The 22,714-nt window shown below is 43.2% G+C and overlaps 1 protein-coding gene across 6 annotated transcripts in view; it reads left to right on the forward strand.

Annotated features, from left to right (window-relative positions):
* Positions 1-22,714, forward strand: part of GDPD5 (glycerophosphodiester phosphodiesterase domain containing 5) — a 170,249-nt gene that overhangs the window by 103,445 nt on the left and 44,090 nt on the right. For 5 of the 6 annotated variants that reach the window (XM_054059630.1, XM_009566417.2, XM_054059638.1 and 2 more), the window contains exons 3-5: positions 15,735-15,838; positions 21,830-21,923; positions 22,590-22,649. In XM_054059630.1, coding sequence (XP_053915605.1) covers positions 15,735-15,838; positions 21,830-21,923; positions 22,590-22,649 — 258 coding nt within the window. Of the gene's footprint in view, positions 1-15,734; positions 15,839-21,261; positions 21,314-21,829; positions 21,924-22,589; positions 22,650-22,714 lie in introns of all 6 variants that reach the window. The other variant, XM_054059671.1, reaches the window with a different exon arrangement.

The following is a 22,714-nucleotide window of genomic DNA, read 5'->3' on the forward strand; positions in this document are numbered from 1 at the left end:
ATCGTGATGACAAAGTAGTATGCTTACTGTTTGGTTTGCAGACTTTTACCGCCACGAGTAAGATGCAGCACGGGAAAGCAATTGTCCAGGTAATCGGCTTACCGTCTGTTTCTTCTAGTCCCGTCCTTTGCCCTTGAATCCATTTGACAGCTGTATCAGACTGTTTGGAGTGGGACTATTTGCTATGAATCAGAGAATTTTACAACAGAATTCCTGTAAACACTCCTACAATACAGTAATTCTCTTTAAATAGGGATAAATATTCAGTATTTATCGTATCTGCCATTCTTCCTAAAGAAAGCCCTGCTTATTAAACTTGTAAACACCGAAGAGGAAAGAGCTGGAGGCACGTCAGCCTGGGATTAGACTGAGCTGGACAAACTGCAAAAGCAGCCTGAGGCCAGTACAGAAATAGGATTGGCAAAGGCTAATGCAGAGCTTTTTCTTCTGGTATGCATGACCTGTTGAGATGCAGGGTGGCTGGGCCACAGCTTTGCTGAAGGTGTCTGTGGTTTTTAATGACTACAGCCTTTTCTGGGCCTGGTATAGGACCTTTCTAGCCAAATGACCTATTTCTCACTGGGGCCAGAAGCAGACAGCTAGGGAAAGACCTTCTAAAAGCCCCAGGATGTGCACAAAATGATCCTACTTTTGGTAATCAGTTTTTCTGAGATTCTTTTAAGTTAGAGGTAGTACTGAGGCCATTGCATTTCATAGCCTTCATTGACTCTCTTCTTAGTTAACTTACGTAGTCCTTTTTTTTATTAATCTTGCTTTTGTTAAATCAGTTTTTAATCTTAAACCCCATTACCCCAGGATGTTGGTGCTTTAATTAAAGTGAACCATAAGCTGAATGCAAGTCAACAACGTCATGTGCCTGCGAAAAGGACTGTCATGAGACTGAGATGTGTCAGCAGGAATAATATTCCCGGAAGGCATCAAGGATGCAGTCCTGCTGCTTGATGTTGATGAGAGCTCAGCAGGGATGCTGTGTTTAGCAAGGTGCACCACTTCAGGGAAGGCTTGGGCTTCATCCAGTTGGTCTGTGCAAGACTGATGAGCCATTTGTCAGTAGGTTTTTTTTGTTTAGTGGAGGGGAGTGTTGTGGGGTTTTTTTGTCTGGGTAAAAGGGAAGGAATAGTGCATCAATAGCATCAGTAATAAGTTTGTTAATACTTAAATCCTTCCATTAGAATCATAGAATAGTTAGGGTTGGAAGGGAACTCGAAGATCATCTAGTTCCAACCCCCCTGCCATGAGCAGGGACACCTCCCACTAAATCAGGCTGCCCAAGGCCCCATCCAGCCTGGCCTTGAACACCTCCAGGGATGGAGCATCCACAGCCTCCCTGGGCAATCTGTGCCAATGTCTCACCACTCTCACAGTGAAGAAATTCTTTCTAATGTCTAGCCTAAATCTGTCCCTCTCCAGTTTATACCCATTCCACCTGGTCCTATCCCCACAAGTCTTTACAAATAGCCCCTCTCCAGCTTTCCTGTAGGCCCCCTTCAAGTACTGGAAGGTCGCTATAAGATCTCCTCTGAGCCTTCTCTTTTCCAGGCTGAACAAGCCAAACTCTCTCAGCCTATCCTTATAGGGAAGGTACTCCAGCCCTCTGATCATCTTTCCAGCCCTCTGATCATCTTTCTAGCCCTCCTCTGGACCCGTTCCAGCAGCTCCATATCCTCCTTACGTTGAGGATTCTAGAACTGGACACAGTATTCCAGATGAGGTCTCACAAGAGAGGAATAGAGAGTCAGAATCACTTCCCTCGCCCTGCTGGCCACGCTTCTTTTGATGCAGCCCAGGATACGGTTGGCCTTCTGGGCTGCGAGCGTACATTGCCGGCTCATGTTGAGGTTCTCATTGACCAGCATTCCCAAGTCCTTCTCTGCAGGGCTGCTCTCAAGCATGTCATCCCCCATTGTGTACTGAAAATGGGGATTGCCCTGACCCAGCTGCAGGACCTTACACTTAGCCTTGTTGAACCTCATGAGGTTCTCAGAGGCCCACTTCTCCAGCCTGTCCAGGTCCCTCTGGATGACATCCTGTCCTTCTGGTTTGGCAGCTACACCACTTACCTTGGTGTCATCCACAAACTTGCCGAGGGTGCACTCCATCTCGCTGTCAATATCATTGATAAAGATATTGAACAGCACCAGTCCCAGTACGGACCCCTGAGGGACACCACTTGTCATGGATTTCCATCTGGACTTTGAGCCATTGACCACTACTCTTTGAATACAACCATCCAACCAGTTTCTTATCCACCTTACTGTCCACCCATCAAATCCATATCTCTCCAATTTAGAGAGAAGGATGTTGTGGGGGTCTGTGTCAAAGACTTTACAGAAGCCTAGATAGATCACACCCATTGGTTTACCCGTGTCCACTGCTGCCATTACCCCATCGTAGAAAGCCACCAAGTTGGTCAGACAGGACTTGGCCCTGGTGAAGCCATGCTGGCTGCCATTAATCACCTCCATGTCCTCCATGTACTTTAGCATAGCTTCTAGGAGGATCTGTTCCATGATCTTCCCAGACGCAGAGGTGGGGCTGACAGGTTGGTAGTTCTCAGGGTCATCTTTTCTACTCTTTTTAAAAATGGGCACAACTCTACCCTTCTTCCAGTCACCAGGGACTTCTCCTGACTGCCATGACTTTTCAAATATCATGGAGAGTGTCTTGGCAACCACATCTGCCAATTCCCTCAGGACTCTGGGATGCATCTCATCGGGTCCCATGGACTTGTATACATTCAGGTTCCTCAGGTGTTCGCAAACCTGATCGTCTTCTACTGTGGGAGGGGATCTACCTTCCCTGGTTACCATCTTGCTGTCCCATGACCCAGGAGGGGTGAGGACAGCAGTTATCGGTGAAGACTGAGGCAAAAAAAGCTGTTAAGTGCCTCAGCCTTTTCCTCATCTATTGATACGTGATCCCCATTTCCAGTCATCAGTGGGGGTATGTTCTTTTTGATGTTCCTCTGTTGATTGATGTACCTGTAAAAGCCCTTCTTGTTGGTCTCTGGATTGCCTACAGTCTCCTGGATTGCCTACAGCTTGCCGCACTACTTCTCCAGCATATATCTGGGTGGTTGGAGTCCCTGAGTAGAATGAGAGCTTGCGAGTGCCAGGAGCACTGAGTATCGCTGGTTATGTTGTTTGGCAAATATCCAGGAGATTGAAAACACCTTGTCAGGAGCTGTGAAAGTAGAGTAAATCATACTGTAGAGGGTAGATTGTGGAACCTGTATCACTCTGTCCTGTTTTCTCATGAATCAGAGGCTCCTGAAGGAATTTTTGTTTACCTCAGCACTGAATGAAAGAGAGAGGATGTAGTTTTAGGAGGCGAAGCTGGTCCAGCACACTATTATTGCTGCAGAAAGTCCCCCGAGACCACTAATAACCAGAAAAAGCCTTGGCTCCAGCTATGCACGGTCTGTGGGACTGCACAGGAATTCCCATTGCAGCGCCACAGAGAGTTGCCAGTAATTTTATTTATTTTTTTTGTGATGAATACAGCTGCTGGGATACAGGTAAACGTTGTTCACCTGTGTTCAGTAAAGCTCGCCTACAGAGAAGCTGATCCTCTGTAATGGCAGGGTGGGGGTTAGGGGGGCGGGCAAGTATAGGTTATCTCAGTTTGAATGTCTTTATCCCTATACTTGCTACCTGGGCAAGTAAAACTGACTGGTTGCTCCTCAGCTTTGCAAGGCTGCAAGCCCTAAAGCCTGGAGGGAATTAGCAGTCCTGCCTGACTACCCTTTCTAGTTGTGTTTTTGGAGACTGGGAGCTGAGGTGTTCTACGGTGTGTAATAATGTTATTTTAGGAGATTTGGCGCTCTTTTTCTTGCATCTGTTGATCTACAGTTCAATTACGGCAGCCCCAGCAGGAATGCATATTTCGATAATATGTTCTCTGCCACTTTCTTTGACCTGCTAAATTGAATTGTAAATGGAGCATGTAACAGCTCAGAGATCTCATTCATGGCCTTCTCTAACAAGGTGTGCAGAAAGCTATTAGCCTAGTCTTTGCAGTAATCAAATAAGATACGTCTGAGATGTGGAATGACTTACTTTAGGAAGCATCTGGTTAGCTATCAAAGCTTCAGCAGCCAGAATGGTAGGGAGGTTTTTCCCTTCTTACTTCATGCCCATTGTCTGTTAGACCAAATTTCTTCCTTTTTATTTCCATTTAGTCGTTGGCAGATGTCTCTTATGCAAGACCATAGTGTGTTACCTATGAGTAGTGAATCAGCCAAAATCTTTGCAGTGCTTTTGAAGTGACCAGACTGGCTTAAATTGGTTGTGTTGACAGATGTGTCCTTCCAATCAGTCCATCTCCTGCCTGGAGAGGGTTGTAGCAAGTGGAAAAAGTTCCATATATTATGAGATTTGAAGTACTAAGCAAAGATGGGGAAAAGAGAGAAAGTTGAGGGTGAAGACTAAAAAGCAAGAGCTGAAGAATGTGTGCCAATTTTGTGTTTTGCACTAGATGTTCATGGTCTTGGTTGTTAGCTGGAAAGAAAATGAAGCCTTTGGATATGTTACAAAGTACTGTGATAGCTGGTTGATGTGGAGTCCAGCAGACTGCTGCCTGCTCTCTCATGGGTTCATGAGTCTTAAATCCAAGAGGCATGAAAGCCTAATCCCTCTGCAGCCTCTTTAAAGTGAGACAGTTGAAGCCTAGGCGCCTTGAATTCTGTCCCTGATATATGTAAGGTCTTGTAGGTCAACATCTGCTAGTCAAGTATATTGATTTGCTCACTTTAATGCTTCACATCCTTGGAGTGCAAAACACTTTCCCCTTGTAATATCCCTCTGTAATATGAGAGTCAGCTATTGGATGTACTTAACTGCTATCTAAAGTTGTAGAGAAGATGGCTCTTGGCAAGAGGCAACGGATACAAGCTGCATCAAGGGAAATTCCAGTTAGACAGTAGGAAAGTTTCTCCCCATGAGGGTGGAGCAGAACTCAGAGGAGTGTTGGAATTTCCATGCTTGGAGACATTGCCCTGAGCAACCTGACCTGAGCTGGCCTTACTTTGAGTGGGAGTGTAGAGCAGAGCCTTCCAAAGGCTCCTTGCTGCATCAGTTATTTAATCTTTAAATGCTTGTTGGTGTTTGCATTTAATCTTTGACACTGTGATCAAACCTAGTGAGCTCAAAATTGACCGGGATGGAAAACTAGTTGCATTTATAGTATGCAAGTCACTGTTATAAGGATTGTGCATTCAGATACTATGAGTTATTAATGAAATTTTGTAACTCGCTATAGGAACTGAAGTATTGTGCATGTTGTCAAAATGCTCTAGCTGATATTTGTTCTTGTTTATCCTCAATTCCTGGTTCTAACAAGCGCATCCAGGAGATGTAGTCATCTTTCATCTTCAGAGATGATTTAATAACTTGCTTGAAGAAGGTTTTCTTTTGTTTGTTCAAATTAGATCCAATTGGCTAATCCGGAAATGAAGAATCATGCTGTTTCAAAATCGATTTTTCTTTTGTATTCACTGGATAAATGTTAGCTTGTGTACTTTAAAGAAAAAGCTAATACTGATAAAAACCTGCAGAAAATTGACTCTGAAAATGTCAGAAAATAGTGTAGTGAAGACTCATTACTAAACTCTTCATTGTATCTGGGAGTGAGTTTAAATGACCTGAAAACACACTTGAGTAATGGTGGTGCTACAACTTAAGTCCAGTTCTTGCATTTGCTTTGAGGTAGAGAGCAGTTATTTAGGAGTGTGTGGCCTTAATCCTTCACAAAAGTCCATTCATTTGCTAAAGGCGGGTGCCTGGGCTGATAGATATTTGGAGACACAAGGATGGTGTGCATTGCAGGAATATAAAATATCTTTTCTGACTGGCTGTGTTTGCAAGTTTGAGGGCCTGGTTATATTGGATGTCTGTGAATGCTGACTGAATGTAAAGCCCTCAGAACATTTCCCTTGTCTTTGGGAAAATGATAAATATCTTGTGGCAGGGCGATGAGATGAAGTTCATCCACTGGTTGCTTAGCTGCTCTAGTTAACATAGCCTAGCTCCTCTGAAAGCTCTGTGTTTGAGCTGGTAGATGACTTCGTTTGGACTGAAGGCTTGAATTTAAAAGGAGTGATGGGAGAAGTGTTTAGATGTAGAGTGATGGGGCCAAGAACAGAGGAGAGATTCAGGGAGACCTCACCATAGCCCAGGGGAAGCCAGTGGGCATCTGGACATCTGATCCCGATCCATGTGTAGCTATGGAGATACTAGTGTAACTTGTTTGAAGCTACTGCTTGCGCTAGTCGTTTTGATGTACTTCTAACAAAATTAAGTAACCTATGTTTATTCCTGGATGACATCCCTAGAATTGTAAGTAGATCTGACCAGGGTGTAGTAAATGAACCAAGTAGTCTAAAGTAGCTGTTATCTAGACGTTCTAGTGCTGGCAGAGCATAACTGATGTATGATGGTTTTCTTTAACTATGGATGTGACCTATAATGGGGAGAAGACTGAAACCAACAGGGCGTGGACCCAAGGTTGAGTTGGGCGCAAATAAAAAGCGTATGAGTCTGGTGGCTAGGGTTACAATAGCAGGCTGGTATTCCAGAGGCTGAGGTCTGTCCCTGTCACTTGCCGTTACCATGTCACACCACCCTTTCAGACTTCTGGGTTTTCCCTCTTGACTTTTCTGTAATACCTAGTTTGCAGCTGTAGTTGCTCCAGTAGCGTGGCTGGATGAGTGGAACTGGAGAAAAATGCCCATGTTTGATTTTTGTGTGTGTGTATATATGTAGTCAGATCCATGTGCTATTGTTCTCCATCTGCTTGTGCATGTTCTGACTGATGTGCTGCCAGGTTTTGGGAAAGCTCAGTTTCTCTCCCTTTTCCTCTGACCAGAAATTCCAGCCTCCAGCTGAGATGTCCTTCAGCAAAAAAATTGTTTTCAGACATTTCATTTCCTATAAAAGGCTTCTATTTTTCCCAACTGGACTTTTTCTGACAAAAAAAAAAAGGCATTAGGAAGATGCTGTCAAAAAGCTTCTTCCTGTTCTAGTTGATTTTTATTTACTTAATTAATTATTTTTAATGAATGAACAGGAGGTTTACTGTGTTCGAGAGACAGAGAATGGGTAGGGTTTGCCACTAAGGCTGAAAGCCATGAATTTCCCAGAGGGGCTTTAACTTGAACAAGGGCCTTCTTCATGTTGGGTGACTGGCAGTTCCAGAAATCATTCTGTCCCTCTGACTGGTCCTTAATTTCTAGCTGAGGCGTGCAAGCTACGGTGAGAAAGGTTCTCTAGCAGGCACATCTGCCAACTTGCATGGCATACCATGGTTCTGGCTTGAATAATGGTATTTGCAAAGATTGTGGAGGGAGCAGGCTGACAGTTGAGACTGTTTAACACCCCTTGTACACAAAGTTGCTGTGAAAATCCTCTCTGGTCGTGCAGACTGGGGGTGGAACATGATTCTCTTAATGTTGATGGAAAGAGACCCATGGGTTAGATGTTGGGGCGGGACATTCAGACTATCTAGTTGTAGGCATTATAAGGAAGAAGATGGTTTCAGAGGCTCTTTTTATAGCCAACAGAGGGCCAGTTTCCTCCAGAGCACATGTAGAGTGTTTAATTGAAATGCTTGCAGACCTGTGGTTGACTGTACATAGAGATCACTATAGCTTCACACAGGGGTAGGTGATATTTCTTGTCCAGGGGTAGCTATAATGAATACGCTTGAATCATACAATAGTTGAGGTTGGAAGGGACTTCTGGAGGTCATCTAGTCTAAGCCCCCTGCTTAGTAGGGACATCTTCAACTAGATCAGATTACTTAGAGCCTGTCCAACCTGACCTTGAATGTTTCTAGGGATTGAGCATCTACCACCTCCCAGAGCAATCTGTGCTGGTGTTTCACCACCCTCCTTGTAAAAAATTTCTTCCTTATCTAGTCTGAATTTCCCTTCCTTTTAGTTTTAAACCATTGCCCCTTGTCCTATCACATCAGGCCCTGCAAAAATTCTGTCCTAATCTTTCTTATAGGTCTCCTTTAGGTACTGAAAGGCCACGATAATATCTTCCCAGAGCGTTCCCTTATCCAAGTTAAATAACCTCAACTCTCTGAGCTTCTTCATAGCAGAGATGTTCCAGCCCTCTGATCATTTTGGGGGTCCTCTGAAAGTCCATCTCTTTTCTGTGGTGAGAGTTCCAGAGCTGGCCACTGTACTTTCAACTCCCTTGATCTGCTGGTCCTGCTTCTTCTGATGCAGGCCAGGATACACTTGGCTTCTGGGCTGCGAGTACGCATTGCTCACTTGTCTTTTTTTCACTCACCAATGCTCCCAAGTCCTCCTCAGTAGGGTTGCTCTCAATACCTTCGTTCCCCAGTCTGTTTTGAGACTGGGGGTTGCCCTGACCCAGGTGCAGGATCTTACACTTGACCTTGTTGAACCTCATAAGGATCACACAGGCTGACTTCTCCAGCTTGTCCAGGTCCTTCTGGATGGTAGCCCTTCCCTCAAGCGTGGCAGCTGCATCGTGCCTGAGGGATGGGATGCTGTCCAGAACGACCTGGACAAGCTTGAAAAGTGGGCATTTTGGGGTTTGTTGTGTGGAGTAACTTACTTCCACATTTTTTTCAGTAGCCAATTATATTTATTAAAAATAGACTTAACATCTCTGATCACAGAAAGCCCTGACCAGAACACAGAACCTGTCAGCAGATGAAATGAAAAAATAATTTGAACTAACTTGTTAGTTTGAACTACTCTGCACGAAGTTTATTATAACTCAGTTTTAACATAGAGAAGCGAGTCAGGTGTTTTTATGGCTCTGATGTGGACTGACGTTTTGCAAACATGGGACCATAGAGCACTCAGGTTTTTGATTTTGAAAGCCAACTATTTTAAGAGGAAGGTTGAAAAAGATATGTATTCAAATGGAGGAAAGAGATCTCTGGACAGTTTTGGCATTAGCCTCAGTTCTGCTCGATGTAGCAATGATACAAGGAGTGAGTCTGCTCTGCCAGTAACATTTTTAATGACAAGTGATTTCCTGGTAGAGTGTGAAATATAAATTAAGAGCCAAGAGGAATGCAGAATTGAAAGGAAACTCAGTTGATCCACTTTCCTGAAATAATGAATCTAGCAATAAAGGATTTTTGGTTCAAAGCCAGAGTACAGGAAAGCGAGTTGGATTTTTTTTTCAGTGGTGTCGTCTGATCCTTTTTGCTGCTGTTCAGCCGCCACGCCGTCGTGCTGTCTTTCTGGTCAGTAGGAAATGTCTTTCCTGTCTTTGTCCCTCAAATGAACTCTAGGTCTTTGTAGAGTGGTCTATGGTGAAGGTTTTTTCTTTTGTGGAGTGTTTTTGTTTGTTTGTTTGTTTTTCCCTTGCTCTGTGGTTTTAGTGTTTTTGGCTTCTTTGTAAATGTTAGTGATCTTTCTTGATGTGAGGCCCTCCAGGCTTAGGCAGCTTTAAGTTGGAAAGGGAGTCCTTTTTTTTTTTTTCTTTTTTTGCATTTTGCTGTTTTAACCCCTCTTTCAAAGAGCTGTGTCCTGTTCAACTGAATATTGTTAAAAGACCAAGGCACTTGTACAGCTGACTTACAGGAATTGTGAATGTGTGTTTATTCTTGCCTTCTCTTTAAGCTTCCTTATGCTCTCTGTGATGAGTTTTCATGGGGAACTGTGAAAATTACAGGACCGGACCCTACTTGCTACACTTGTCTGTACAAATAATAGCAGGTTGTTTCCTCTGACTGGTCTTAGTGGTGGCTTAGTAAAAAGTTGTTAATGTTTTCTGGCTTTTAGTCTTTCAAAGAAAATATCTTTTTCTCAGGAAAAGAAGTCTGCTGCTTTGTGTGTCTTCTTGCTTCCAAGCAACCTCACTGATATTTAAGACCCTTTAGGTGAAACCTTGCTTGCTGTGGTTTCAGCTGCTGTGGGAGAGCTTTGGGGACCTACTGCCACAAAGTTTGATGTGAGCATTGATGCAATCACAGTTGGATTTTTGTTCAAAAAAGGAAGACTGTAAAAAAATACCTGTTTCCATTTGTGAGCTGCCGTGATTAGCTATAAATTGGGGCAGACTCACAGCAGTGGCATTTGACTTCCTTGACCAGGAAGCTTCTAGGGATGTACAAGTTGGAAGGCACCCAACTTCACCCACATTGATGGGTTGCAAGACGATTGTTGGCTATGAGCTAACCCGTGTAGGAATGGAGTACTTAATCCATCCAGCGTTGGCATTTCCTCTTACCCATTCACAGTTCAAAGCAGGCTTGTCTTTTTCTAGATCATTTTGAAACTCTATATTCCTTCTGGATGCCAGAGAGGATGCTGGAATTGGTAGGTTTGCTTAGAGGGGCTTCTGCAGTTTTATCCCATGGCCAGGAGTTGTAGGCATATGTCAGAGATGTCCCTGCTGCTCACTTTGGATGAGCTGACAGAGGTCTCCAGCAAGCACTGCATTTCAGGACTAGTGTCGACTGGGATGGCTCTAGCAACTTCAGTGAAGCAAAACATTTATGTTCTACTTCATCCACAGACTGCCAGCAAATCAGCTGGCTCTACCTTTGGCTTTTCTTGGCTTTAATGGAACAGACCTTGAGCCAACAGCATACTGCGCCTTCTGAAAATGCAGCTGCCTCCTCCAGCTGGACTCAAAGAAACAGCTTAGTTCATTGCACAGAATTTCAGTGACCTTTGGGAATACGTTTGGTAGTAAATAAGCAATTTAATTTGACCTTACATGTTGTACCTCTTTTTTGCCTGCTTGCTCCAGAAAGGGGCATACATTCTGATAGACCCAGCCTAATCATAGAATTATTTAAATCTCAGGAAGAGCGGCGTGTGTAAACACAGTGATAACTACTTTGATCAGTGGAGTCTCACCCCGGGCAATATTGATTCCAAGATCTTAAATGTTCCTTCAGAGTCCAAATCTGTTTAGAGCCTGATGCTGTTCTGATCTGCTTTTTGGGTAGATAACCGGCAATTTGGTGGTCTAAAGGCTTGATGAGGATTTATCAAGTAGATCCTCAAATGGACATGGTTCTGGCTTCTTCAGAATGGCAGAGGATTGGGTTGTGTTCACCCCATAATTCAGCAGGGAATAGCTGAATTTACTTTCTATTGTTAGCCAGTGTACCTCCTCTAAGGAAACTTTTAAAAAAGCATGGATTTGTTGGTTGACAAATTTCTTTGGTTTACAAATGGTATCATACTATGAGATGTCTTCCAACATATGTGCGATCAGCTAGAATGTGGAAATGAGTGAGAAATCTCATCACTTCTAAAATAGCAAGTTTGACTCAATTGAAATAGTCCTTCTAGGAGGAGTAGGTTGGAGCGTGTATGTAGATGAACTTGATAATATCTCCTACGGATCTTACAGGAAATAAAATAATCTTCCTGAGCCTCTCTGCTTTCCTGTGCCACCAGTGCCAGGTGGGAAGTAATGCTGCAACCTTCATATATTTTAGGGAGTTGCACCAAAAGAGGCTGGCCCAGACTTCCGTTAACCAGAACTAATCCTCAAACTGGAAAAATATTTTCCATGCTCTGATATGAGTTTCAGGGCTGTTTCTAGCAAGTAAGAGTAAAACCTGCAGCACAAGAGCAGATAAAATGTGCAAGCCAGCTTCACAGTTGGCTCTTTCTGTAGCAATTTAGTTTAGTTTGTTGGTTGGCTTTTTTTTGTGGTGTCATTCCTTTGCCTTGTTAGGCTCCTACCTGACAGTATGGGGACAGGGGATGCACAAAAGCAGTGAAGAAAATGGATGAAATGTTGATTTACTTGTTTTATTTACTTATTTTTAGGGTTTGGTGATTTTAAAATATTAAATTGCTGACAAACTGCAACTTGGCAATGTGTCTCAGTCTTTGTTTCCTCTTGGGTCTCTTTTGATTATGGCTGTAGACACTTTTGGAGTCAGAAATCTTATTCCGATTGCTAGAATTGGCTCCACAACAGATCTGAGATCAGAAGCGCAGTGGTATGTGTAAGGTACCCATTTTGGAAACTATCTGCAGTGCCAGATCATCAGCCTGTGCATGACCCTTTTAAATATTCTGACTTCAAAGTCACTTCTCTTATTTTAATTTATACTCTTTCCATCCTTCTTTGGGTTGTAGCCGTCTCAGTGGGTGTGCTCTGCAATGACTTCATCTATTTACTAGTTAAATTTATTTCTTTTTATGAGGTCAACTGAGCACATGGTATGTGTCCTTTCTGGCCGTTTAACTGGAGGAAAAAGGTGCCTCTTCATTTATTGCTTTCCTTTAAAATCCAATGTCGGTATAATGAAGTTAACATTGGTTTGTGCTGTGCAAAACATGGCTACATCTGCGTCAGTTAGTAGTGTGGCCCAAGAGAAGAGGTTTGTGGAAGGAGGTCGTTGGTGCCAAGGTCCTTATATTCACAGTCCAAGCATTCTGGAGGTGGTGGTGTGCTCACTTAGGACTAGTTATAACCTGGTCCTGTGGACTGAATGCTTACTGGGTTGAAATGCATTACATTCATTCCTGAAGCACATCTTCTGATTTAGTTTCACCTAAAGCCTTTTAGTGATGTGAACCAGAGCATAGAAAGCAGACAAAATTATGAGAACTTTCAAAATGCATCCTGATAGTCATGAAGGTGCTAATATGGATGTGCTTGGTTGGGTTTGTTAGCAGGACAATATTGAGTGCTGTGTAAGCTGAGCATGCTTAAACTGTGCAGCTGGTGAGTAGTTTGTGTGGCCATCTCATTCCTGTGGAAAGAGGGAGAAACTGAAAGGGAAGGATGGCACAGGAAAAGTTATTGAGAAGAGCTGTCAAAAATGTCTGTGCTGACATTCTTATATAATTTTCGTAGGGCAGAAAATGCTGCTATTTTTTCAAGCCCCTTCAAACGCTCTAGTGGTTCTGTCTGAGTTTCTGTAGGTGATGTGGTACCATTTCCTCCACCTACTTGTTGCTGTGATTGACTGAGCTGGTTGACGTGATTTTAAGTCTTTATTTTTGGCAGTAGAGGCTTGAAGCTGTTGCATGTTGCAGATTTCAACTTGCTTTAGAGCATGTGGGAGCTTGCCAAGTAGGGACTTGTAAAGCTCTCCTGATGAGGGGCTACTGAAGGGAGGTTGTACAGGATGCAGGCTAAACCCACTATATTGTGCATGTAGGTCAGATTCACATAGGTTCAGATTCTGGTTCCATTTATGCTGAATAGCATCAGTGATGCTGCGAAGATATTTCTTGCTCTTCTGGAAGCCCATCTAGAACCATGCTTGAACTCATTGAAGTGTGTCAGTCCTTGAATAATTTGACTGGGTTTTCACAAAATCAGCCAGGGAAGTACATCTGGGAACTGCAACATCAAGGACAGACCAAAAATAGCTTTTTGACACAGCTATGCTACTTGCATGTAAATGAGGGGAGGGTAATAAAAGAAAAAAACCAAACCCCAATGTGTTCCAAAATGTTCTCCTTGACCTGTTGATCAAATCAATGTAATTCAGTGTGTGAATATTGGTCAAGCTTATCCAATAATGATCTTTGAAGAGCTGAAAGATTTTATTTCTTTTTTTGTAGCAGTGTTGATCCTCAGTGCTTGAGATACTTTTACTTTAAACCTGACTTGCCTTGTGAAAACCTATCGAGTTAATCATTTCAGCAGCGTTGCTGATAGGTGCAAGGAGGTGTTAGATTCAAATATAGAGGAAAATAACAGCAAACAATAGGGAAAGTGAGGATTGAAAGCTTGGAGATCTGCAGATTGGAAGGCATCTAGGTGAACATAGTCATAGTCTGCAAAAAGGGTTAGCAATCACTTTTTCCTGGAGACTTTTAGTGTGATGGAGTGAAGGTGTGAGTGGGTTTTGAATTAGGTATTTGTGTAAACCAAGTTTTCCATGGGTCAATTTTAATCTGAAATTTCTTGGTTGGAAAGCTTTGGCTTAGCTGTGTGGTGGTGATGAGGTGGTCCATCATGGAGAGATGTGGGTGCCTTGCTGTTGAGACTGGGCAAAGCTGATGCGGGCTGTGGAACTCATGTGGATACTATGGCTGGCATGTTGCTTCCAAAGAAAGGGTGTTTTGGGGAAAACTTCCCATTCTAGTCTCAGTACTTTCTCTTCAGGAGCTCACCTGTGCATGTAAGTGCAGAACTGTGCATGAGGTAGAGAAATGATGGTCTCTTAAGGTCGTGGCAGAGCAATTTGGCTGTATGGTTTTGAATACACATAGTAGGTTTGCTGTAGAGGTCCCTTGTACCACCTTCTGGTTCTTTTTGCTCCATTTTTCTGGGACGTAAAGCCCTGCATGGGAATTAGCCATGTGGTGCTACCGAGGCTTGATCGAAGTTGGTTAACAAACTTGAGCTGAGTTGAAGAAAAGTTTTAACCATAACCCCTGGCCAAGAATTGGAAATTTCTAGCAAACCCCATAATTTTTGGCAGAGTGAAAATTAAAATAATTCTAACCCTTTTTATTGCTTTCTTTTTCTTTTGGCACTTTTATGAGATGGAGCATACACAGAGAGCTGTATCACCAGATTGGTATCCAGGGTGATGCATGATGAAACATAGTCAATACACAGTTAAGTAAATAGCTTACCCCTTAAGATGGAAAGGAAAGGCAGAAGATAGTAATATTTCTTATTTCACCAAAACTGTGTTTATATTGGTTATGTTGTTTTACATAATTGAAAAGCCATGAGACAGTTTGCTAGAAAAAAAAGGGCATTTTCGAGAGATTAATGGTGTGCTCAGGGTCTAGAAGGAAACTATAGCAGTAGAATTGCTTATACACTTTTCCAATTGTCAGCCTTTCTTGCTCATTATGGGAGGAGAGGATTCATTTGAATATTTTCCATAACGAAGTTATTTCAGTGTCTTGTTCCAAGCAGACTGGATGGTAGTTCAAACGGAAACATATGTGGACTATTTAATGCCTGCAGAGTAAAACCAGCAGGGAGCACATGGAAATGGTGCTGGTTAGGGATGATTTTCTTGTACCACTGTTCTCTTCATGGATGTCCTTGTGGTTTAGGATTTTACCAATGCATTGGAGTGGGACACTGAATGGATGTTTTAGGGATAATTTTTGGGGGTAATAGGGTGGAGACATTCGTCAAAATTGAATGTTGGTGCAAATCTCTCTCATCTGATGCTGGTGTGGTCTCTCCTGCTGTATTATCTGCAAAACACTTAACATATGTGGTGGTGGGAATAAATGTTGTGGAAGCATGGTTTGGCTCTGCAGGATGCGAGTGCCCTGGAGGAAGGAGTAAGGGTTCGTATTTCTGTGTAGCAGAAGCATTCCTAACCTGCTATGTAGTTTTTGTCATGTGATAACTACTTGGCTGTTTAAGTTGAACCCATAGGAGAGTTAAGATGCCAGGATGCGACTTTCATGTGTGAATTAAAAAGTTAAACGATATCCTCAAAAATACCCCAAACCAAAATAAAAAACTTCCAGCCAAACAAAAATTCCCCATCTCTGCATCTAAAACTGCTCCCTTGTTCCACATACCCTGAAAGCTGAAGAAATGCTGCCCCAGCCCTACATAAGATGCAAGTGACTCCTCTGCCCGGAGCTGGGGATGGATCTGTCACCAACCCAGGGAAGAAAGGTCAAAAACTCTGCCCTTGGAATTGTCTAGTTACTCCATCCAACCTCAATAGCTTCTAAATGAGATGTGATACAAGGTGGAGCACTGGCCCTGAAACAGGGTGGTGTTAATGCTGGCTTCTTTTTCCATCCACAGTGGGAGCGCCTCTGGTTCCTTATCCTCACCTCATCCTTCTTCCTGACCCTGGTCTGGTTTTACTTCTGGTGGGAAGTTCATAACGACTACAATGAAATCAACTGGTGAGTAGAATTCCCCCATTGCAGAGGGGCAAGTTCTTAACAAATTTGGCTGCTATCATAGACCTCTAAGAGCTGTTTGACAGTTGTTTGGATGCATTTGGATCCTTCAGATGGACTTTATTTCCCTTTACTGTCTTTGAAGTGGTGGAAAGTGAAACTGAAGGAGAGCTGCTTTTGCCTTTCTCCACTGATAGATGTAATGTGTGGCTGCAACGGAGCTTGGGGTAAATGTGTTCTTCCTGGCGAATGGCATGCAACAACGAAGGTGGAGCTGAAATCATGTAGAAACTTTAGATTATTTTGTTGTTGTTGCTGTTGGTTTGTTTCTCTGGTTGGCTGTTTTTGGAAGTGGCTGAGCAATCTGGCTGAAACTCCACAAAATACAAGCAACAAAAATTCAGCCTGAAGTAGACACGGGTGTGGAAAATTTCACGAAGTTGGAAGGAGCTGAAAACAAGCTTTCCACTGGGATGTGCTGGGGAGTTTGGGGTTTTGCCAGCTCCCCCCAGTGCTGGAAATTATTCTCCATTTTACTATCTCAGCAGCATCTGAAAACATTTTGACAGTACCTTGGATTCTCTTCTAACCAAACCACTTTGACATCATTTTCTTGTCAAAGATAATATGTAAACTGTATTTTAAAAAACAGTAGGTAGTTGATCCCTTAAATAAGTGGCCTGCTTTAGATGCTGAAATTGTATGAGAGAGAGTGTTTACTAACTTAATGAAATGAGCTGTCTCCTCCCAGGAGAGTGGTTTTAATCTGTTTAGAGCAGCACTCTGAGAACAGAAGCCATCGCCATTGCTCTTGATTATTTAGAATATTACTATGAAGAAAGTGCCCTTTAAAAAAAAAAAGTAGTTTGTAACTCCTCTTCCTTTCAGTTTGTTTGTACCTTCAGTACAGGTTGTGAACACTCCTAATCCACTTCAGTGCAAAACCAAATCTGTTTTAGCTCAAAGCTGAGAAAGGGCTACAAAATCATGCAGAGACAAAATAATGCCCTGGGAACACTGAATAGGCATTGCAGCTGCAGTGCTGCATGGGTTTGAGTTCCCAAATATTCATGCAGGAATGGGAGGAGATGTGCAGGTTTGCTCTGCAGGCAAGAGGTATTTGAACTTTAAAATGCTTGTGCGTGTAACTTGCAGACCAAACCCCTTCACCTGTCATGCAACCCAGCGTGCACAGGGTACTAGAAACACTTCTGGATTGGCAGCACTGGGAAAGCAAGTCCTCTTGTGCACAACTGTTACAGAAGAGGCTCTCTGGGTGCAAAATAGCAGGTCTACATCTATTCAAGAATTGCCATTCAGTGCTGAAAGTGCATCAGTGCTTTGTAAATGCTGTAATCACAGTTAGATCCCTGCTCCATGCACTGGCACAAGGGGTTGAGAAGAACAGCAGGGTTTCTGAAAAACAGCCTGAAATACTGCGGAAAGGCTGTGAGGAAGGATGATAACATGGGGCGAGGTTTTAATTGCAGTCTGTTGGTTCCAGACAGAGAGGAAACTATTTCCACTGGGTCTGTTCAGGCTGAGTCTGGCCCTCCTCCCTCTCAGTGCAGATGGGTGGGTTCCATTAAAGCACAGTAAATGTTTTACAGCAAGACAGGGCGTAAAGGAGGTGAAAGCATCACTTTGGACCTGGAAGAGCTGTGAGCCTTTTGCTGGAAAGATACAGCAGTGGGGTCCTGGTTCTTGGAAACACTATCTTTGTTGTTCCTCAGTGGCTATCACTTCTGGGCTCTATCTGTGGACAAGGCTTCTTTGATACTTGTTTCTGTTGCCTTCCTCTCTGCTCCACTTTGCAAGCCATGACCTCTCTCAGACTGGACGAAGGTATCTTCGGGGCAAACACCATCTCTGTACAAGACCCAGCACTCTGAGCCACTGACAGGGGCTCCTTGGAGGACCTGGGATGAGGAATTGCTGTTACATTGGTGTGCTGAGCTGCTGAGCGTGTTCCTGCCTTCCAAAGCTCATCCTTGTGAATTCTGGTGACTACACTGATCTTCTGTCTGTCCCACTGCAGCAGGTGAAGACAGACTGAAGGTATCTGTCCAACCAACCCCTCAAAGCAAGACTATTGCCAGAAGCAATCCACATTGACGAACTCTTGAAACCCCAAAGATGAAGGCTTCCCCCCTCTCTTGGAATTATTCCAGCACTACACCACTCTCTGAGAGAAGATTTTTCCAACTTGAACCTCTAAAGGCCATTTCCCATTATGACAATGTGTGTCAGTCTTGAAAAGTATGATTTCATCATCTTTATAACTGTCAGACAGTGTAGGCATATATTTATTAGTCACGTCATAGTCTCTTCTTTAGGAGATGAAACAAACCCAACTTCCTCAGGCCTTCCTAGTAGGCTGTGTTCTGCAGGTACCTCATCATTTTGGTTTGGTGGTTCTGTGTTTGATCCCTTACACATCCTCTGTGAACTGGGAGGCCCAATACTGGAGCAGTATGGTGTCAGTGCCACCTCTCCAGGGCTGAACAGAAGGGAGAGAAACTTGCAGTGTTCTGCTAGCAACGCTTCTCTTAATGCTACCCAGGACGTTGTTTAACTTGCTCACAGTAGAGATGCCCTGTTGGCTCATTCAACCTCATGTCCTCCATAAGCTCAGGAACTTCTCGGCAGGGTTATCATTATTCTAATGTAAAGACTCATTATTCTAGTTGAAACTACAATGCACTGCAATCCCTCACTTCTGTGTTCTTTTGCTACAAGGGCACTTGGAACCTGAATTCACTAGGATGTTTTTTTTCTTAACCCAGATGTGCTGAACATTGCTAAATACTGCTGAGGAGCTGTCAAAGGTGACTTAAGAGGTAGCCGAAACGTAGAGATGACCATAGCAAACCCTGTGATTCAGGCAACATGTTTGGGGTTCAACAGTGAACGCATCTATGTGTACAACTAAACTGGCCTAATTAAATTGTGGCAGTGATAGGGTTTACCTACGTAAAAATGGATATTTGGCCTTTAAACTTGTAGAGACTTAAGGGACTATTCTGGGATTGAAATGCGCTTTAGAAAGACAAGGCAAAATTATAGCCGAGCACATATTGCTGCAGGCTTTTAGCTTTTTTTCTGCAAGGCTGAATATTCAGTGAGGTCCTGATTAATGAAGGGGCCTTATGTCTTTTAAATTTAAGTAAATATATTTTTTAATCTATTGTTTTAGGCATTTCCCTTTTTGGTGTCTACACTTAATTGGATTATACTTCAGATCTCCAGTGTGAAAGCTGTGTACTGCAATAGAAGGCTCAGCATTGGTTAATGAAGGATGTGGAAGGTGCTGTAACTTGTGAACCTGGCTGTGTTCCCTCTGGAGCAGGACTATAAGTGCAAGGCTGTGTAGAAATTTTTTTCATCCTTAGTTCTGGTGAAGGCTCATCTGGCTCATAACTACCATGGAAACAGCATTTTAGAACAGTTATTTACACATCAATCGAAGACCTGACTCTGTCAGAGGACCACTTCAAGGGACATCAGAGCAAATGTCTTGAATGTACTGAAGCGGAGCTAAGGAAGCTCTCGGTGGCATAAGCAAAGACTTCAGAGGAGCACTCTCTTCTTTGTTACCTAATTTTTTTTTACTATAACAGTATGTCTGAATTCTTCCAGTTACCTTTCGTTGTGGCTCTTTGAATCCCTAAGCAGAACTAGATGTAGGTCATTTGCTGAACCCAAGGATTTGCTCTCTAGATCCAGCATGGAAGATTTATGCCTGGACACAATGGGTGTGGCGGTTGCCAGGCCAGAGTTTGTGGTTCATGAATGATGCTGGTTTTGAATGATAGGGAAGAGGTTGAGTCATTGACCTGCTTGCATGCAGCATTTGTGTCTGTCATAACAAAAAAAGGCAACAAAAAGGTAGATCCTAACATTGGCTAATTTGAGCTGATGAGTAGAGCTGAGGAATGCCAGTAGGACTATTTGACCTGAAGCCCTTGTCAGGTGTTGGAGAAGCCCCATGTCTACTGTGTTGTGGTATCTTTTAATATAGTGAGGTCTGTCTCAGTTCTGCCTTCTGGAATCTCTGCACAGGTGTGTCCTGAACCCGGCTGCTTCCCTTTATCAGGAGTCAGTCCTGAAACTGGTAGGTCAGGATTGGGCTTGATCTGGTCCTTGTGTTCAGAGGTTCACAGAAGGTCACACCAGCCAGATGCTGCTCCAGTGCTTGTGTTTCTGCTAGGTATGTGTGAGCAGTACTGTTGCATCATCCACCCCGTAACTGTCTTGTCCTTGCTGTACTGGAGGATTTGCATGAAGATAAAGTTAACACAAATCCAAGTCAAACTAGTGATGCTTTTTTTTCTAAAAATCCCCTGGAGTTTTAAGCCAGGTTAGGTTTGAACTCTTAGAAGTTGCAAGAAGAGTTCTGGGATTTGTCTCCCACCCTCCTGCATTTCTGGCCAGAGAAAGCAAATGACTGAGTCTATCTTGTGTCTTGCTGTGGCTTTGCTGTAACGTGCTTTAATGACTCTCTAATCCAACTCCAGGACAGTTTCACTGGATAGTGTATTGTTATTTAAATGCAAATTTGACATTTGAGACCTACAGGTAGGCACAAGGGACAGCGTCTCTTACTCTGCGGCTGCTGCTGTGAATAATGCTTTGCGTTGCCCGGTGCCCTTGTTTGTTTCATAAAGCATTGGCTATATGAAAGTGATGTGGAGAGACAGGATGCTGAGCTAAATATGCCCTCTGAAATACACGACTGGAAAACCTGGGAAGTGAGAGTGGGGAGGATATCTAGTTAAATAAAGGAGAGGGAGGAAAAATCACCTTCAGTAAGAGGATGAGACCTATCTCTTTGCCTGTTGGTCAGAAAGGTAGTGAGGCAAGAACACTGCAATCCCAACAGCTAAACCCGGGGGTAGATATGGGTTTCTCTGGTTTTAGGGCAGTGCTGTGACTATTAGGCTATAGGAAAAACGTGGCTTTTATGCTTTTGTACTGCTAAGCATTGACAAGATGGCAGCTGTTCTCCATGTGTGCATGGAAACTGTGAGAAATTCACTGGTGTGTCATGGCATAGAGGAGCCAAAGAGAGTCAGCTGGAGTTACATGCTTTGTACATGCACCTGTAGGATATCATCCATATCTCAGTACTGCTCTAACCTTGCTTGAGTCCCTGATCTGATCCTCTAGTGCATCAGGACATTGTTGCTGCCTCTTGCAAGGTTAGATCACAGAGCCATTGCATTGTCCAGCTCTTACTTAGAGCTGTAAGGTAAACAGAAGGACCAGAAGGGAGCCCACTAAGCCAAAAAACCTCACAGGCATCCTTTAGGCATACCAGCCCTTCAATCAGTTGAAAATGAGAAGATCTAAAGGATGTGATTCCTCTATCCAACCTCATTTTGGGAAGTCCTGAGCCCAATTTCTGACAATCTCCATTCTTGCAGGATTGGACCTTCTCTACTGCTCATTGGGAATAAGAGACATAGTCTCCAATAGGTACAGGAGAGCCAATTTCTTCCATCACTGTGTCCCTTTGCAAAGAATTTATGCATGGAGTATGTAGCACAGCTATACACAGCAACATTAATTTTCCTCCCCTGTCCTTGATACTATTTCTGTGTTGTATTTATTAGTCTATGAGCACATGGGACAGCTTTGGGTCTATTGTTTAGTGAAACGTCACCATACGTGGGGATACTTTTCCCTTGTTTGTATGCAATATTTTTGAGAGAACTCAAGTCCTGGTCCTGTATGATTTTTTTTTTTTTTCTGAAGCAACATTATTGCTGTGTTTAACATAATTGTCTGCTTCCTCTTTGCAGAATTCATTTCCCATGAGGCATCAAAGCAAAAACACTGGGTTTTGTTTTTGTGACTTGTGCTTTTTGCTGCCTATCTCTCACCCGTACAGTGAAAACGAAAGGATCCATTTTCTAAAGTTTTATCTAATCTTTGTGCAGTTGCTATGCTGTTGAATCTCTTCTTAACCTGTCCTTCGCACTTACCTTTCAGGTTTTTATATAACCGAATGGGATATTGGAGTGACTGGTCCATTCCAATACTTGTAACAACTGCTGCTGGCTTTACGTATATTACAGTGTTATTGGTGAGTAGATTAAAATGACATTTCCTAGAGGTTTGTGGATTGGTTTTAAAAAGGTCATGAACTTCTCAGTCTACGTATTGGCCAATTTTCCTTTCAGAGGGGATTTCTGTCTCCCTCTCTCCCTTAGCCTTAAGTTGCCCAAAATAAATGGGAAGTGAAAAATCTCAGATGATCAAGAGAGAGACAGAGACTCGGATACTGGTGGTGCAGCTGGCCTGAGGAGAAATACAGCATTTTTGTTTTTTATCTTCCCCTTTAGCTTGGACCCAACTTCATTTTGGTTATCTACCAATCACAATTGGAGATTGGTTTCCTTCATCCCAGCGTGCTGGGACCTTCAAGGTGATGTCTGTTGAGGTAGCATGCTGGTACCTGGCCCCATGTAGTCAGTGCTTCCTGAGGTCCTGGGAGCTATGCACTTGCGGACCAGACTCTACCTCCCTGCCTCTTGAAGATCAAAGTCTTTCACTCCATGTCTTTGGCTTTGGAGAGGATCTGTTTGTACAGATTAGCAAGGTGTTGTCTGCTGAATCCATCCCCGCTCCAGCCCTACTTTCTGACCTGGCCTGTTATATTATCTTTTTGGGGTGGTGACATGTTCCGGCATGTGCAAAAACTTGGTGGTTATGATGTGCTATTGTCTGACTTTTGATTTCTTCCTCCCAGATACTAGCACTATGTCACATAGCTGTGGGACAGCAAATGAACCTGCACTGGTTTCACAAGGTAAATAGCTTTTCTCAGCTGGGAAAGGAGTGGGATCTCAGTAAAACAGGAGTCTAAGGAGCAAG

This window comes from Cuculus canorus, chromosome 1 (genome assembly GCF_017976375.1).
Source record: "Cuculus canorus isolate bCucCan1 chromosome 1, bCucCan1.pri, whole genome shotgun sequence".
NCBI lineage: Eukaryota > Metazoa > Chordata > Aves > Cuculiformes > Cuculidae > Cuculus > Cuculus canorus.